This window comes from Paramisgurnus dabryanus, chromosome 2, assembly GCF_030506205.2.
Source record: "Paramisgurnus dabryanus chromosome 2, PD_genome_1.1, whole genome shotgun sequence".
Lineage (NCBI taxonomy): Eukaryota > Metazoa > Chordata > Actinopteri > Cypriniformes > Cobitidae > Paramisgurnus > Paramisgurnus dabryanus.
This window is the reverse complement of record NC_133338.1, coordinates 55,109,855-55,126,782: the sequence shown is the minus strand read 5'-3', so window position 1 is coordinate 55,126,782 and position 16,928 is coordinate 55,109,855. Positions and strand designations below refer to the sequence as shown.

General features: G+C 36.7%; 1 protein-coding gene across 2 annotated transcripts in view; it reads right to left on the bottom strand.

Annotated features, from left to right (window-relative positions):
- LOC135743917 (macrophage mannose receptor 1-like) overlaps positions 1-16,928 on the bottom strand; it is a 172,729-nt gene that overhangs the window by 54,090 nt on the left and 101,711 nt on the right. For both annotated transcript variants that reach the window (XM_065261819.2, XM_065261818.1), the window contains exons 7-16: positions 13,194-13,376; positions 12,547-12,704; positions 12,326-12,439; positions 11,885-12,000; positions 4,596-4,744; positions 4,298-4,494; positions 3,966-4,081; positions 3,375-3,456; positions 3,106-3,250; positions 1,075-1,113 (exon numbers count right to left, since the gene is read on the bottom strand). In XM_065261819.2, coding sequence (XP_065117891.1) covers positions 1,075-1,113; positions 3,106-3,250; positions 3,375-3,456; positions 3,966-4,081; positions 4,298-4,494; positions 4,596-4,744; positions 11,885-12,000; positions 12,326-12,439; positions 12,547-12,704; positions 13,194-13,376 — 1,299 coding nt within the window. The remainder of the gene's footprint in view (positions 1-1,074; positions 1,114-3,105; positions 3,251-3,374; positions 3,457-3,965; positions 4,082-4,297; positions 4,495-4,595; positions 4,745-11,884; positions 12,001-12,325; positions 12,440-12,546; positions 12,705-13,193; positions 13,377-16,928) is intronic.

The following is a 16,928-nucleotide window of genomic DNA, read 5'->3' as shown; positions in this document are numbered from 1 at the left end:
TTTATGTGATTTATAGCTGCAAAACATTTCTGAAATGTTCTTTTCAACACACGTGGCTTCAATAATACAACATTATAAGATAATAGTTATTAAAATGTATGGAGATGTTTAGTAGACTCACAGCAATGCTAAAGAGAAGTGTTTTTTAATCTATAGGCAACAACAGTATTGCAGGGGGGCACCAATTATTACTAAAAATAATAATAAAATTGTTGATATATGAAGAGTTCAGATCCAAAAGACGCTAAACGAGCCACCTCTGTCCAAAATAAGCTTTTTCCATAACGGGAGCACGTATGTCTTTTCTGTGTCACTACCACAGATTTCTCGTGTCATTTTATTTATTGTTTTCTCATTGTGATATCCGTCCTCCCGTCACGGAAAAAAGCTGAATTCTGTGACATGGACACAGATAAAGTGATCAAATTTTCCATGACTACTGTATAACACAGATTTGCATGAGATCATGTTGGTTTTAGGCAATCTATTAAGTCATAAAAATAAAAATGTTAACAAAAAATCATGCCAAACACACTTAGGGTTTAGAGTTTTGAATTTGAACTCTTCATATGCAATAATGTCTAGTATACTAGTGTAGTTGTGCTGCATGTGAGGGGGGTGCATAGAGAGATCGCAAAGGGGTTAAAGACTTTTTTAGAGCATCAATTGGGTACTCTTAGGAAAAATATACATAAATGGAATAAATTCTGCATGAATAAATAATAAGACGGATTTCCTCTCTCTTACAATGTCTTTCTAAATCGCAGTGATAATGAACTTTTAATTTAATTGAAAACTTGATTTCTCACATCATAACCCCTTTAAACGTTCGACCGTATAAGACTCTTCTATGTGACTTATGCTTTTTAAAGTTTGTGTACTGATGTTTTAAAAAGCATAATCTGGTTTGATGAGGTAATACATAGAATGTTATTATTAAAGATGTATTACTCCATATCACAGAAACTCACATTAAACATGAATCTACAAGAGAGCTACGTGTAGATCTAAAGTTGAGCAACATGAGAAACAGATTAATGCTGTTGTATAACACATACATGAGAGAATCCTTACCTTGAATGACTGATGTTGGTGGGGATTTTGGAGGTGTGCCTGTAAGAAAAAAATAAATTAAATAGTTTTCCTACGGTGGTGTTTCAAAGTTCTTCCCTGCATCTGAAAGAGGTTTGTTAAGTAAACGATACTGTACATGCAATTGCTTTTATCCAAAGCGACTGAAAAGATTATCACAAAAATAACACAGGGTAATCAAGACTTGCACTCTGAATGTGTTTGTCTTAAAGTAACAAAACATTATCCCACTTATTATACAGCTACTAGCCAAATGAATACATAACTGGAGGTAAATATTTTTATTTTATAATCGAATTGTTATGAAAGAAATAGACACGAGGCTGAGCTGTATTGTGAATAAGTCACAGCTAAAAGGCATTGTTAGGCACGACATGAGGCTGAGTCAATGCAAGACCTATAGCAGCGACTTATTTTTATAATACAGTTACGCCACAATACAAATATTAAAGCAAAAATACAAATCACAACTTTCATGAAGTAAAATCACTAAAAGTCTTTCTCCTGTTGGAGAAAAAAATAGTCCCTGACCGACTATGAACAGTAACGCTCCATTCAGACGGCCAGTGACTAGCAGTTAGCAGAGCGACGCCATCTCATTCATTTCAATGGAAGCTTGGCAACTTCGGCACTCAAGTGATAGTGTCTATTGGCAACCGGATGGGCGTGTCCAGCAACTTTATGCAAATAAAGAGCGATTTTCTGGAGCGACTACACTGCAGCATTTTTTCAAATCAACCAAGTGCAAGACTATATGTCACGTGATCTTTACGGGATTTTTACGCTATGTGTGTTAATTCAAGCACAGGTCCTGGTCTGGAAACTCATTGTCAGTGCGAATGAACCAAAAATCAAACGATCCCGAACACATTTTCTGTGTATTTCCATAATCTCTTTGTGATAAAGAGCTTTAGTTATATGTTGCATTTGGAGTTCTTTTTAAATGAATGAAGTTTATTGATTGTTACCATGATTGAGAGCTGTGCGTTCAGTGTAAAGGACACGAATTTCCGTGGGATAGTCACGGATCTCCGCATTTTTCTGTGGCCCTGCCATGGACTGTCTTTTTCCGTGGCATTCTCACGGATTGGTTACTCAACTGTTTTGTCCTATTTTCTTACCATTGTCGCTTTGGTTTAGGGTTAGATTTACATAAAATGACATCCTTACCCAAACCCAACTCTAACCCCAACCCCAGGTGACAATTGTTTAAAGTTTAGAAAATATTAAAGAATAAATCAGAAAAAAATAGTATAAACCAATAGTTAATGTGGCATACTAATGCAATCACCAAATCTAACCCTAAACTAAAGCGAAAACGGTTTGAAAATAGGAAAAAGCAGTTGAGTAACCAATTCGTGAGAATGCCACGAAAAGGACAGTCCGTGGCAGGGCACACTGAAAAATATGGAGATCCGTGAGAATGCCACAGAAAAATTAGCAAAAAATTACGTGACTATCACACAGAACTTTGTGAGATCATGTTGCGAGGGCGGCACAGTGGTGCGCATCACTGTTGGCTCACAGCAAAAAGGTCGCTGGTTCAAGCTTAGGCTGAATCAGACCAAGACTTTGGTCAGAAGACCTTTATATGTGAAGTTTGCTTGTTCTCTCTGTGGTATTGTGGGTTTAGTCCAAAAACATGCAGGTTACTTGAACTGGATAAATTGCCCTTTACCCAACTTATGTGTGGATTAACTTTAAAGATAGATGCTGGAATTGTGTTTATACAGTCCAAATCCTTGTGAGTAAACTCAGAAATTGGCTTTTTGCCTTATCAATTTAAGTTGGTTCAACTTGTTGGTTTAAGTTGACATTTACATCACCCAATTGTTCAAAAGTTGTGCAGCAAGTTGCCTTTAAAATTAAAGATAAACTTTTTCTTTTTTTACAGTGAATCAGAAAGACACATCCCACAGAGCTGTGTAATAAATCTAAATATTCTTTAAAACATTAATTCACTGACACAGTTTTTCTATACTCTGTTCTGAATATACTTGCTTATATGTGTACCTATTGGAATCTGACAGATCCAGTCCATATAAGTATCACAATCACGATTATTCCACTTGCGTCCATAATTACTGCCATATTCAGCACAGTTCTCATTATTGTTGTAGTTGTTTGGTTCACCAGAGGCCCAGTTCTGATAATCGGACTAAAACAGAAATATACACACAATCACGGACAGAATAACATGATACAAAATGTAAAATAATGTTAGAAGGAAAAGCCTCAACAAATCAACACAAATAGACAGAGAGTAATGAGAAATCACTCACAGGAGTTTGATCTGACCACACAAAACCAGAATTACTGTCCAATGAAGTAAAGCCAATCCACGCTGGGTATGAAGTGAAAACCCTGATAAAAAGGTCACGTGACAAAACGGGTTGTTTATTAAAAAAGTCTCTTCACTCGGTGAACATATTTCATATTTGTAATGCTTCTATGCAGATATTTCAGTCACATAAGACAACAGTCCTATACTTGAATGTGGAGAGACGGAAAAACGGATATCTCTTTGTAAGTAATCTACTCGTGCAAATCATTTAATTCACGTTTGGTTTGTTAGGTTGTTTAGTAAAGGCAGTTACAACTTGATTAAAATTAATCGAGCACATCTGGTACCATTAATTTTAATCCGCTACTATGGTTTGCCATAAAGAATTAAATTGAGACTTAGACGTAATTATGATTCTGAGAAGTTCAGAATAGAGAAGTTTCATTAGAAATGACAGTGGTAACATCAGGATTATGTTGATGCATGAACTGATTTAAAATTGTATGTAACCTTGCTTGCCTCACCATACAAACTAATAATAATGATAATAAAGAATATATTCTGTGTGTTAGAACTTGTGAGTACTTACGATAACACATTCATTTCATCTTCTGAATGAAAGCTCGCTAAATCACCACCAACAGCTCGACAGAAGTCACGCGCTTCAAACCAAGTCTTCTTCTTATCCTTTGTCATTCTATAGATCTAAGAAATACATATGAAAGGTGTGATTGTCCTGAACACAAGTAATATTATGTGTTTAATTTGTTAATAATTATATTAATATTAATGTTGCATCCTTATAATGTTTGATTCCTAGAATTTGTGTTCTTTCTGTGCCTTCTGTGACATTTTTAAAAGTGTGTCAATGCTGTTACAGATGCTCAGTGTTTCAGAAGAATCGTGTGTCTTCACATTTACTAGAACACAACTTCCTGGATCTTTTTTAATCCAATTATCCGGGCAGCTGAGAGGTCGTGTGGTTGGAGGCTCTCGGGTTGTAGTGACTCCTTCTGCCATTTTCTTACAGATGTTTTTCTGTGTAGTGTTACAAGCCAATACATCCCATAATCCTGCTGAAGTTCCTGTTAACATTGCTACACAACCTTGGTGCTTATCTGAGTGTAAAAAAATAGAAAGACGTGAGAAGTTAAACTCTTGTAGATTTGACTTTGATTGATGTCACACAGACCGAACACAATGAAACTCATCAACATACCTGGCATGCCTACATTAAAGTGTGTAAACTTGACTTTAGCACCATTGATCCACTGGAATTGCTCAGTCTGATGAGTATTAGACAAACCAATCCAGAAATATTTCTCAGGTCGAAGACCAACCAGACTGATGAGAAACGCATTCTCATATCTAATAGCAAAGATATGACATTGTATTATTTCACTGTAATTTAGTAAAGTATTACACGCACCGGCCCGGCGGCGGGCCCTAGGGGGGGCGTTTTTACGTGTTTTTGTACTTTGTTTAACATCAATATTCAATCAACAATCATAAACTTTGCATTATTTGAAAGTTTAAACACTCCAAATTCATGTTCTGAGCTTATTTTTGCAATCAGTACACTGGTGTGGAATGGGTTAAATGAAATGCAGACGGAATGCATATAAAAATGGTTGTGGGTAATTTCTGACAATTCCCAAAAACTTTAACGTACATTGCAACGTAAGGGTCCACTCTTCAAAAAGCATCCCACGTTTTAATCCAAAACAATGAAAAATGGTGAGAAATCCAGCAATATCCTCTTTTGTTTACATCCGCGCGTCCGCTAAGTATGATCGATCATGTTTATTTTCTATCAAATATCGATTTTTATCATAGACAGTAAAAGAAATGGACACAGCGACCCCGTTGGATTCAACGGAGACAAGTGAAGGCAATTAGAAGCTCACACTTCCGGGGGGTCGAGCGTACTGCGCAGACTCAAACTGAGCTTGGTGACGTGAGCAACCTGTCTGACACTTGTAAGTCTTCTAATAGCTGTGCCAAGAAAAATCTGAATCACTCACCGAATGTTGCAGAAACGGCGAGCGTGAACAAGAGTACATTTTGTATTAAGTATATTTAGTATTCTGATTAATTACTTTGTCATTTTGCATAGTATTTATTTATTTTAAAGTTTAACGCCAGTACGCCATATTCTACATGCGCTTCTCCTCCTGTCAATACGGTAATTTCTCTACTGTGCGACAGAGAGTCGCGTGGTTATGACGCAATCGTTAGCATAGTTTTACTAAAACTGCTTCTACTGGGCCATAACGTAAGATACAAGGTAATGGAGCCTTTTATACATTTTCGTGTTTCTTTAGAAATAATTGATGCACAATTGAGTCTTTAAACGCCTCAGATGTAAAGTTATTCACTATCAAAGTGACGCCAAAATGAATGGGAGTCAATGGAATGCTAAGAGCAGGTGGGGGTCCGCTAGCTAATGGCGGTGCCCAGGGCTGCTTTAATAAAATATGAAACCCTGCCCCCCTGATTTTTATCAGTGAAAATCCATCTCTTCCTGCTTCGTTAGACTGTTCCGATAAATATCCCGCCCTATTTTTCTGTTTTGTCCAGTCAGAAAAGGTTTGACAACTCAAAATGCCATGGGATCCCCGATTTGCCCAGACAGATGTCCTTCAGCTCACCATAGGCTTTTGACTGGATTACGCCAAAACGAAGCCAGCCAATGCATAGCCAGGGGCGCAATGAACTGTTTCTAGGGGGGTATGCGAGACAAAATTTTGGGCCCCTTTCTTTAGATGATTGTTTGATTTTCATACCATAATTTAGCTATAGAAAATTACTCAGTTGAGTGCGTTTATTTAATTTTACAAGTCGCATTTGCACCTAAAAATAAATGCATGAAGCAAAAAAAAAGATTTAGGCTATTCGAAAAACGAATACCATTTTAATCTGGAATGGCAGAAAATATTCACATGACTGATTTTAAAGAGATAACTAAAAGAAGAATAATTCATGGAGATGCATTTCTGAATCTATGGAAATCTATGGAAGGCGCTTTGAAAGTCGCGCCAGTCGAGTTTTCTGTGCGGTTTTAGAAGCGAAATGTGTACATTTATGTTTAGCCTATAATAGTTCATTCTTCATATTGGAAAAGTGCTTAGCGCCACGTCAGGGTCTGAGCAGACGTACGCACTTTTGCTTGTCTGATTGCTGCGGGTTTTTGGAAATATAAGCCAATCTTGCTGTTTTAAATTGGGTATAAACATTGACAAGCGCTTTTTATATGTCTGACATTAATTACGCATCGTTTAAAGGTGGAGATCCGAAGCGAAATGTGTACATTTATGTTTAGCCTATAATAGTTCATTCTTCATATTGGAAAAGTGCTTAGCGCCACGTCAGGGTCTGAGCAGACGTACGTAGTGATGGCCAAATGAAGCGTTTCGAAGCATTATTGCTTTCCGATACAATTGTGCCGAAAATGGTTCATTACTCGAAGCTTCATTCAAACAGAAAATGCACACCACCATCTGCCGGTGAAGTTAATGTAATGCAACAAAGCTGACAATGCGAGTAGGCTAATGTACCCGCCCCTTTTTGGCTGTCAGAGCTTTGACATTGTGTTCATGTTTCAAATCCTCAATAAAACATTGAGCCTGAGATGTGTTTGTGTGTGAATATTTAGCTGTAGAATACAGCACTCTACAACTTACTAACTGGGCATTTATGCATTTAAAAATGTATTTATAATGTGGCAGAGGGCAACTGGACAGGGCTTGGATAATGTGGAGGAGGGTATTCATTAAATGTTGTGGTTTTTATTCAGAAATATAATTTTATATTAATTATAATACATGTTTATATTTTTAATAATTTTATAATATAGCCTAACGTTAGGCTATACATTTGGTGATGTGGGCGATTTTTTTTTTTTTACAAATTCACCAGCTTTGGAGAATATTCTCTCGCATGAAACAGATGATGCTGGAGTACACAAAATTGTTTAGAAAGCTTTTCTATGGTTTGGCTTCACTTGCGTGAAAAATAAAGCCGTCAAGTTTCAAACTTGTCAACGCCGGATTGGGCTGTCAAAGCATGTCGTGTGGTTCACTAGAGAAATGAACCAGTGTGTTTGCTTCAGACGTCGTATTTCACGTGACTAGTGACGTAACGATACAAGCTCCGAAACAGTGGTTCATTGCGAGGACTTTTCGAGTCCGAAGCAAGCATCGAAGCTTCGGTGTCAGACGTAACATCACTAGACGTACGCACTTTTGCTTGTCTGATTGCTGCAGGTTTTTGGAAATATAAGCCAATCTTGCTGTTTTAAATTAGGTATAAACATTGACAAGCGCTTTTTATATGTCTGACATTAATTACGCATCGTTTAAAGGCGGAGATCCGAAGCGAAATGTGTACATTTATGTTTAGCCTATAATAGTTCATTCTTCAGAGTTCAATTCAATTCATATTGATGATCTTATAGTCCATTTAGTCCATTTAAAAATGTTCTTACAAACCGATTGTATTCATCAGAAAACACCAAATAACTTATATTCTCTTAATGTCGTTGTTCTCTGTGCGTGTGGTATGTGTTTCCCGCAACCCCCACACGCGTCCTCCGCTCATGACAAAAAGCGTGGCCGGCAAAAGTTTTAAAAATTAATATGACGTTGATTTTTTTTTAGAGTGTGTGCCTCGCCCACACACGCCCTTAGCCAGTGACACAGAAATTGCAAAAAGCACGATCGGTACATATGACGTTGATTTTCAGTCAAAAGAATGCCGCAATCCATAATATGATTTTGCACATCCAACAACAACTATATTATTACAAAAATAATACTGCATGTTTTGGCATTTGATAGCATATTGCAGTAGTTTATATTTGATGCACGGTGTTCTTTTTAATGTACTTTTTCTTTAATATTCACAACACTTATCAACAAAACATTCATTAAAATTAAGAGATTAATTATATTAAACGAAATTTATTTTAAGCAAACATTTAAAGCAAACAAAACTTAAATTAAACTCGAAAATTATGTCTTATGATTCACTCTATTTTTACCGTCATATTAGCCTTCAATCCATTACAACGCCCCATATATAGCGTTTAAAATTACAGTCTTAATAATCGGTCTTAATAATACAGTCTAAACAAAACCGTAACAACATTACAACAATATTTAAACAAAACAATACTTAAACATAAATATAGAACAGACATTCTCTATTCGGATACATGTTAAAAACAATCTGATATACCATTTATAATAGCTGTACTAAGGGCTAAACCTCCGTTGCAAACCTGAATAAAAATGAACCACTTTCACTTTGAAAATGATGCGCTGTCACATTAAAACCAGCTCTTAGTCATTTAAAATTTAACTCAATTACAATGGCTAAGACAATTCTCCTATTTCATGTTTATTTAATAAAGATTCCACAATTGCAGAAAATAATATTTTTTACCAAGCCTATTAAGTAATTGTCCGTCTTAGAAATGCAATGGCCTATTTTTCAGCAGTCGCTATCCTAATATTTCCTTAAATAAAGGCCTTGCTGTCCTTTTGTTTTAACACAAATATTTTAAATTTTTCATGAAACAAACAGTTTACGGATCAGCATGAGCGCTTTTTAGTGGCATGTGAGATCTTACCTTGAAATGCCAAACAGTAGGGCTTTTGACTGTTTGTGGTAACTTAAAAGGATTGCATAGCAAACCCACCAAACTGATCCCAAACCAAAATGTTGCCTACCCACCCATATCCATACCAGGGGCCTCATTTATAAAGCCTGCGTACGCACAGATTTGATCGTAAAGTGTGCGTAGGCGAAAATCCACGGCAAAGTCCATATTTATAAAAACCGTCTTTGACGTGGAAAAGTGCTTAGCGCCACGTCAGTGTCTGAGCAGACGTACACACTTTTGCTTGTCTGATTGCTGCAGGTTTTTGAAAATATAAGCCATTCTTGCTGTTTGAAATTGGGTTTAAACATTGACAAGCGCTTTTTATATGTCTGACATTAATTACGCATCGTTTAAAGGCGGAGATCTGAAACTGCTCGGCTGCGCACAAGTTCAAGTTCATTTCTGATTTATAGATTTGAAAGGGGTACGCACGTTTTCTGCGTGTACGTTCGGTTTATGAATCACACGTACGCATTTTTGTTAAATGATCGCAAGATCAAATTTAGGATGTTTTTTACGCAGCATTTTATAAATGAGGCCCCTGCACAATCAAATTAAAAACCACCAGAACCGCCAAATATGTAATTGCATCTACAAGGTCATGCTTGCACGCTGTTTTAAAAAGTGTCTCAATTTTACTTATCACAACGTCATTTACATTAGTTTTATATTCATTTACTTTACATTTTACTATAGTGTTAATAATTAAACGTGTACAACAAAAAAAAAAAAAAAATGGAAAAGTGATGACGGTGGGGCCCCCTAGCGTACTCATGGGCCCATATGCCTTGCATACTCTGCACCCCCCCTAACGGCGCCCCTGTGCATAGCCAGCAAAGTTTGAAGGGCAGGGGTAGTAACCAATCATGAAACGATTACAAGGATTCAACTTACGTCAGTAAAGTGTACTTTTGCCGCAAAAGCAAAAAAAAGTTTTGCGCAAATCTACAGAAGCGCATGGAGAGAAATGCCCACGCCCCCTCTGTGCGCGTTTGTTTGTTGGGTAGCATAGCAGCCGGCTAGGCTCTCCGGAGCCGCTGAGAAACCTCTCAAAGGTTAGATATAACATCTCCATTGTGGATTGTCGACTGCAGATTTTTTTGTGTTGAGAGTGTTTTGGAGAAGTTGATAAAGAGCATGATCGCGGAGCAAAAATGCAAGACTGGATATAAACGAAACCGCGTTGTCGAGGAGAGATGGACATGACTATGAGCTCAGCTGTGCTCGCTTGGATAAAGTAAGTTTGGATTCTTTTGTTCATTATTTCTTTTACGTTACATTTCTTGTTTCTTGTTAGCTGTTTTGATTATAAAGTAACATTGGAGATGACTAAGATACGAGTTTTACATGGTTTCATTTTTCTATGACATGTTATATAAATGCATCATATTTATAGCTATATGATATGCACAGAATATACAAACTTAAAAACTAGACAATAAGATATGTGGTGGAAAATATAAGGTATTACCAGCTGAGAAATATAGGTTCACTAGTTCGCCTGAAGACTGCCTTATATACGCTGATGATGATGATTGACAGGCCTGAATGTTTAGGCTCCTCCCGAACCTACGTTTAGAACTGCATTTTTTTGGCAAACATAAGATATTTGTAATTATAAATAAATATATCCATGTTGTGTGTGTGTGTGTGTGTGTGTGTGTGTGTGTGTGTGTGTGTGTGTGTGTGTGTGTGTGTGTGTGTGTGTGTGTGTGTGTGTGTGTGTGTGTGTGTGTGTACCTGGTAATTATCACGTTGTGGGGACCAATTGTCCCCACAAAGATAGGAATACCAGTGTTTTTGTGACCTTGTGGGAAACAAGCTTATAAATCAAACAGAATGATGTTTATTGAAAATGTGAAGTAGCTGAATGGTTTCTGTGATGGTTGGGGTTAGGGAATGGGGTAGGTAAGGGGAATAGAATATACAGTTTGTACAGAATAAAATGCATTACGTCTATGGAATGTCCCCACAAAACATGGAAACCAGAATGCATGTGTGTGTGTGTGTGTGTGTGTGTGTGTGTGTGTGTGGGTGTGTGTGTGGGTGTGTGTGTGTGGGTGTGTGTGTGTGTATGTATTATGTTCATGTATATTACGTCATAGTTTCTCATACAAATAGTTGTATGTCTCTAACTTTTGACTCAAACTAAAATCCTCTCTTGCTTTGTTTGTGTGTTGTAACAGGGCTTCAGCTGACACAAAGGACTGGAATCTGGAGTGCATTCATGAGCGACCACATTCAAAATAACAAGTATTTTGTTATAATGTGCAAATGTTTTTTTCTGAAATAGTTTTTTCTGTGCTTTGGTGGGCAGAGAAGTTCTGAATTGATATACATCATGTAATATGTAGTCCTGACTCATTTTCTTTTTATAATCATGTCATTTTGTTATCATGTGTATATTTGGAGTTTCCAAGTGCACTTTTTCTGAAAGGACGCCTGGACTTTTTTTAAATAAAAGCTCACAGAAACAAAAATTTTTGGAGTATCATTCTTAAATTTGAATCACAGCATGGTCAGACATTCAGTTCACCTATATGGTGTCCCCAGTTGTCTTACATGACCATTTCATACCTTTTTTGCTAAGTGAATGTTTTTTAAAGAAAAACGGAAGTCATTTAATGTATATTTTACCTTGTTTTACTCTGTTTCTTTACTACTCTGAGTTGTTATGACTATTAGGCAACAATATGTCAAGTGTCTAGTTTCAAACAAGACCAGAATTATGAATATAGACCATAGGGTTTAAGAGCTGCAGATGTTTTAGTTTGGAGTTGTCGTTTTTCAGAAAATGCTCAAAAATAGAAGTGCTGGCTAACAGGTTAATATCATCTACTCACCTGCTTCCAACATCAACCAGGTTAGCTGCGGTCTGCTTACACATCAGTTTGGCATCATCAAAAGTTTTGGTTTCCATGGCAACGCTATAACAGTAATAGCCAAACCTAAACCAACCCTGTGAAAAGACATGCTCTCTATCACCAAATGTCCCTTTAATATAATTTACATATTTACATTTAAACAACACTTAATAAACAACAACACAACATCAATAATGTCTCATGACCACATAACAGACAGAAAGCACACAGAAACTGTTAAAATATATTAACAAATAGACTGAAGATACATTAATGATATGTCATATAATTGACTTTACTTGGCTTTGATTTGCCATTGTGTTAAATGTGTGACTATATTGTGGTTATTAGTTGACTTTCTTCATTATTTTATGTTGGTTATTGAAGTAAAATAAAGTGTATGAGGTGATGCAGACTCACAGCTGGACATCCAGGACTGATGATCTCTGGTGATCCTTCAGGTTTAGTGGAAGCTTTCTTCTTACAGATGTAACCATGAGCTGACTCACACAGATGATCTGACCACTTTCCCTCCTATTACACAAATGTAAAGCATTACTAATGAAGAATTATGACCATAAAACAATCAGAAAGAAACTATAGTGAGAACAAGAAGCAAAAAGTAAATAAAAACTACCCACCTGTCCTTTGATAAGAACACAATCCTCCATTCGATTTGTGATGTGTGAAGGTTCTCCAACAAACCATTTAGTGAAGGTGACGTGTGATCTATCTGACCACTCAAACAGATTCTGAATCCTTTGATCATTAAGACCAATCCAGAGCTCATCAGTCGACACTACACAACAACAACAACACTCAATTTTATACCACCAACTGATATTAAATTATTAGAGGTGCAACAATAACAACTATTTTGATAATAAAAAAAAAAACACCATTTCATGATTGCTTTATTTGTATGTTGCCAAACAATCTTCAAAAGGCATCATATTGCATGTTTTAGTGTCAAGGTCACCACCATATTGGACCTGTCAAGAGCGATCTACAAACAAACCGAAGTAAACAGAGCTGTGGGGTTTTTAAAAAGCAAACTAATATTTATTTTTCCTGTTATTATTAACGTTATTTTGCCTTCTATCCAGAAATGCTTCAGCTCCACCATTAGTCTTTTAGGACAGTCCTGTCCTGTCCAATATGGTGCTGAAAGGGGCTTGTGGGACAGGACACTGTTTGCATTTATGTATTTTATATTTATTTTGTCAGACAACAGGTTTTTTTTTTAGGTTTTTTGTGTTACTAAAACAATGTAGTTGTGCACACGTACTGTATCCAGTCTGAGATATGATGAAACTGTGTTCTTCTATGTTGTGAATGCTGGCCAGATCTGATCCTTCTCTGTGACAAGCGGCCAAAGCATCACTCCAAGTCTTCTTGGTGCGCTGCAGATAATAACAGTGACCGGCGTACGGCACCCACGCCACTGGACAGAAGTTAGGCTGATCTTTACCTGGTAGAGAGAGAGAGAAATAAAGGGAGAGATAAACAATAAGATTGACCGAATATGGGCTCTGTGAGTGTGTTCCCAAAAAATTAATAAAGGATGTATTCAAAAGTTATCAAAGAGGTATAATATGGTGTACCGCAGGGATCAGTTCTAGGCCCTATTCTCTTCTCATTATACATGCTACCTTTGTGGACCCTGGTGTCCACAATCCATACCCAGGGGGTTTGCAAAATAAACTGCTATAAATTATAAAATTGTGCTGTATTATTAAATAGGGCAAGACAATACACTCTTTTATGAGTGATGCCATACACAGGTATTCAACAGGTGGACAACATACTGGATACAGACCGTGAGATTTTTTTTTCAAAAACCTAAAATAATTGCTTTTTTGAAGGAATTTAGTTAGAGATCAGATTCAGAACGATTATCAAAACATACACAGAGTGTAAAATATTTGAAGAGTTTAGTTGCAAAAGATAACTCTTTCAGAAATCTCCAATTAATATCAATTCAACTGCAGTTGGTTTGTTTTGATTTAAATTTTCATAACTTATTGATTGTGCATTCCAATTAATATCAATTCAACTGCAGTTGGTTTGTTTTGATTTAAACTTTCATAACTTATTGATCGACTGCCGAATGGTATCGGCCGATAATGGCATTAAATGACTCGATCGGAACATGCTAAATTTGCAGATCTCATGAACTGATCTTTTTGTTTACTTTTGTCATCATAGGGATCCTGAATGCGGCTGCAATTAGGGATCCATTTTTTATGTAATGCAAGTATTTTTACAACCCGTTGCTCATGTGCGACATGCAGATTTGGATTTCTCTCTCTGCCTTTACAGAGATATGTGTATTTTCTATGAGGACGTTCTCCAGTCAACAGCGTAACACGTCTTCACATCCCCATCGTGGACAATTGCATCCTCATGCCAAAAGTTTATCTTTTGCATGCATTTTAAAGTTTTGACAGTTTAAACTTTAATTTTCCTCACAGCTGCTCTTGTCTGCGTACACCCACCACGTGCACACACAGCTGCCTGTCATTAGTTGTACACTTGAGCAGAGCGATCTCTCTCTCACATCTTAAAGTTGCAGTATCCTAATTCTTCTCTCAATAAAATCACTCTCTGCTCTTGACTAAAGAACTGTTATACTTCATAACAATGCGTGTATATTTAATTCATACAGTTAAGACTGTTAAGTGTTTAATTTTTATTACTTAAGTTTTAAGAGACATAAACCTTTTAAAAAGATATTAAATATCTCTTTGCAGAAGAAATATTTGTTGTGTTTATTTAATTGATTCTCTATTAACACAATAATATACCTAACTACTCCAAGCAATATAACAATGGCAACATCTGTTGTATTATTTTATATAGAAAAAATGTTAACAGTTACAGTCATTTAAGAGCTTGCATATCAGCTTAAAAAAAATCTGTATCGGAATTGGTATTGGCCGAACACAAAGATCGGTAATCGGTATCTATTGCAAAAATCCTGATCGGAGCATCCCTTATAAAAACTCATCAGGAACACGTTTTTTCATGCAAATGTTTTCTCTTAATTGACAAGATAACTGGTAAACAGTGATGGGCAGTAACGCGTTAGAAGTAACGCGTTACTGTAATCCGATTACTTTTTTCAAGTAACGAGTAAAGTAAGGGATTACAATTGCAAAACGAGTAATTAGATTACTGTTACTTCCCCGTTAGCAGACTGCGTTACTGCGTTATTTTTTAATCTTGATTTTGTTTCGTGAGACTCTCACGTGTCGTGACGCGAGTCGAGTGACAATGACGTATGAGCGCCGAGCCGTCAGTCAGTGTATTGTTGAACGTGAGAAGACAACATGGAGCGCGGAAGAGAACAAGACTATGCAGCGTTTAATGCTTGGAAGTAGCGACATTACTTTGAGTTTAACCCAGTTAAAGGTGACAAAAACATCAGCGTCCGCTGTACACTCTGCGTGGGAATAAAACTTTTATCCACAGCGAAAAATTCCACCTCAGATCTAAGCAAACACCTAGCAAGCCGGCACAGCAATGTGAAACTTACTGAAAAAATCCCAGAACCCCAAGCTGACATGACTATGCGGCTCCATCTCATACACGTTCACGCGAAATCTGATGTAAACAACAGACTACTATATTTCATGGATTATACGCAATTGTGGACAAAAATTGTCATTTGATGAATTTTATTAGACTGATTTCATGGGTTATTCACACAACTGAAACAGACCGGATTCGACTCGCGATCGTTATAAGGTAAGAAGTCCCGTTTATATTTTGCATCTAGTCATCCGGACTTCTGTAACAAAATACATTTCTGATGCTAGAGCATGTATCTCAAAACAGAGACAATCACCATACAATGATGCTAAACCCGTAGACCTTTTAAACGATGTATAGTAATGTTGATATTAATATTAGTAATCTTTGTAGACAGTATGCTATATAGATATTGTTTGCAGGCTTAGAAAAAAACGACGCCATCACGCCCACGAATTAGTTTCACACAATTTCAGATGATGGAATATGCAGAAAGAATAGAATAAGCACCTTAAGTTTTTCCCTTAAGTATGACACTTAAGGGGTAAATTCCCCTTACCTACAGTAAGAGAATAATTTAAGGGTGTTGCATACAGTATAATCCCTTAAATGGTTCTCTTAGGTAAGGGTAATCGTTAAATGTTTCACGACAGCGACCCAGGTTTATAAAATACTATTGTTGCCATGGAGATGCAACAGAAAAAGCTTAAGGTTTTTTTTGCAACACCCTTAAGTTGAAATGAAACATAAGGGTGAATTTAAGGGAAAATTACACTTAAGGTGCTTTATGCAACTGGGCCCTGTTGCATACTGTAGCATATTCAGGTCGTGCATCATGTTTTTGAAAAGTAATTAGTAAAGTAACTAGTAAAGTAACTAATTACTTTTGAAAATAAGTAATCAGTAAAGTAACGGGATTACTTTCTTAGGGAAGTAATCAGTAATCAGTAACTAATTACTATTTCCAAGTAACTTGACCAACACTGCTGGTCAATGGCGGGGAAAGAGTTAATCAGCTGGTGCAAGTGCATTTCGTAATGTACAATGTTATATTAATGAAAAATATCTAAACATACAATCAGTTAATCATATCTATACATATATAATATAATATAATACCACTCAGTAAAATAAGTTCAAAAGCTCTTTAAAGGCGGAGTGCACAATGTTTGAAAGCCAATGTTGATATTTGAAATCACCTAAACAAACACACCCCAACCCCAATAGAATTTGGACCTTCTTTTGAAAGACCCGCCCCACACATACGCAACCCCGGCAAGGATGTCGATAGGTAGACACGCCCCTTACTGCTGATTGGCTACAAGTGTGTTTTGGTAGTCGGCCGACTCCCTTTTCCAAAGTGTTTTTCAAACATTGTGCACTCCGCCTTTAAGGTCTTTAAACAATTTATGTATTAATTTGGAATCATTATGTAGCTGTGAGCTGTGATACTTATATGCACTCTTTAAGTAAAGATCTACTTTTACAA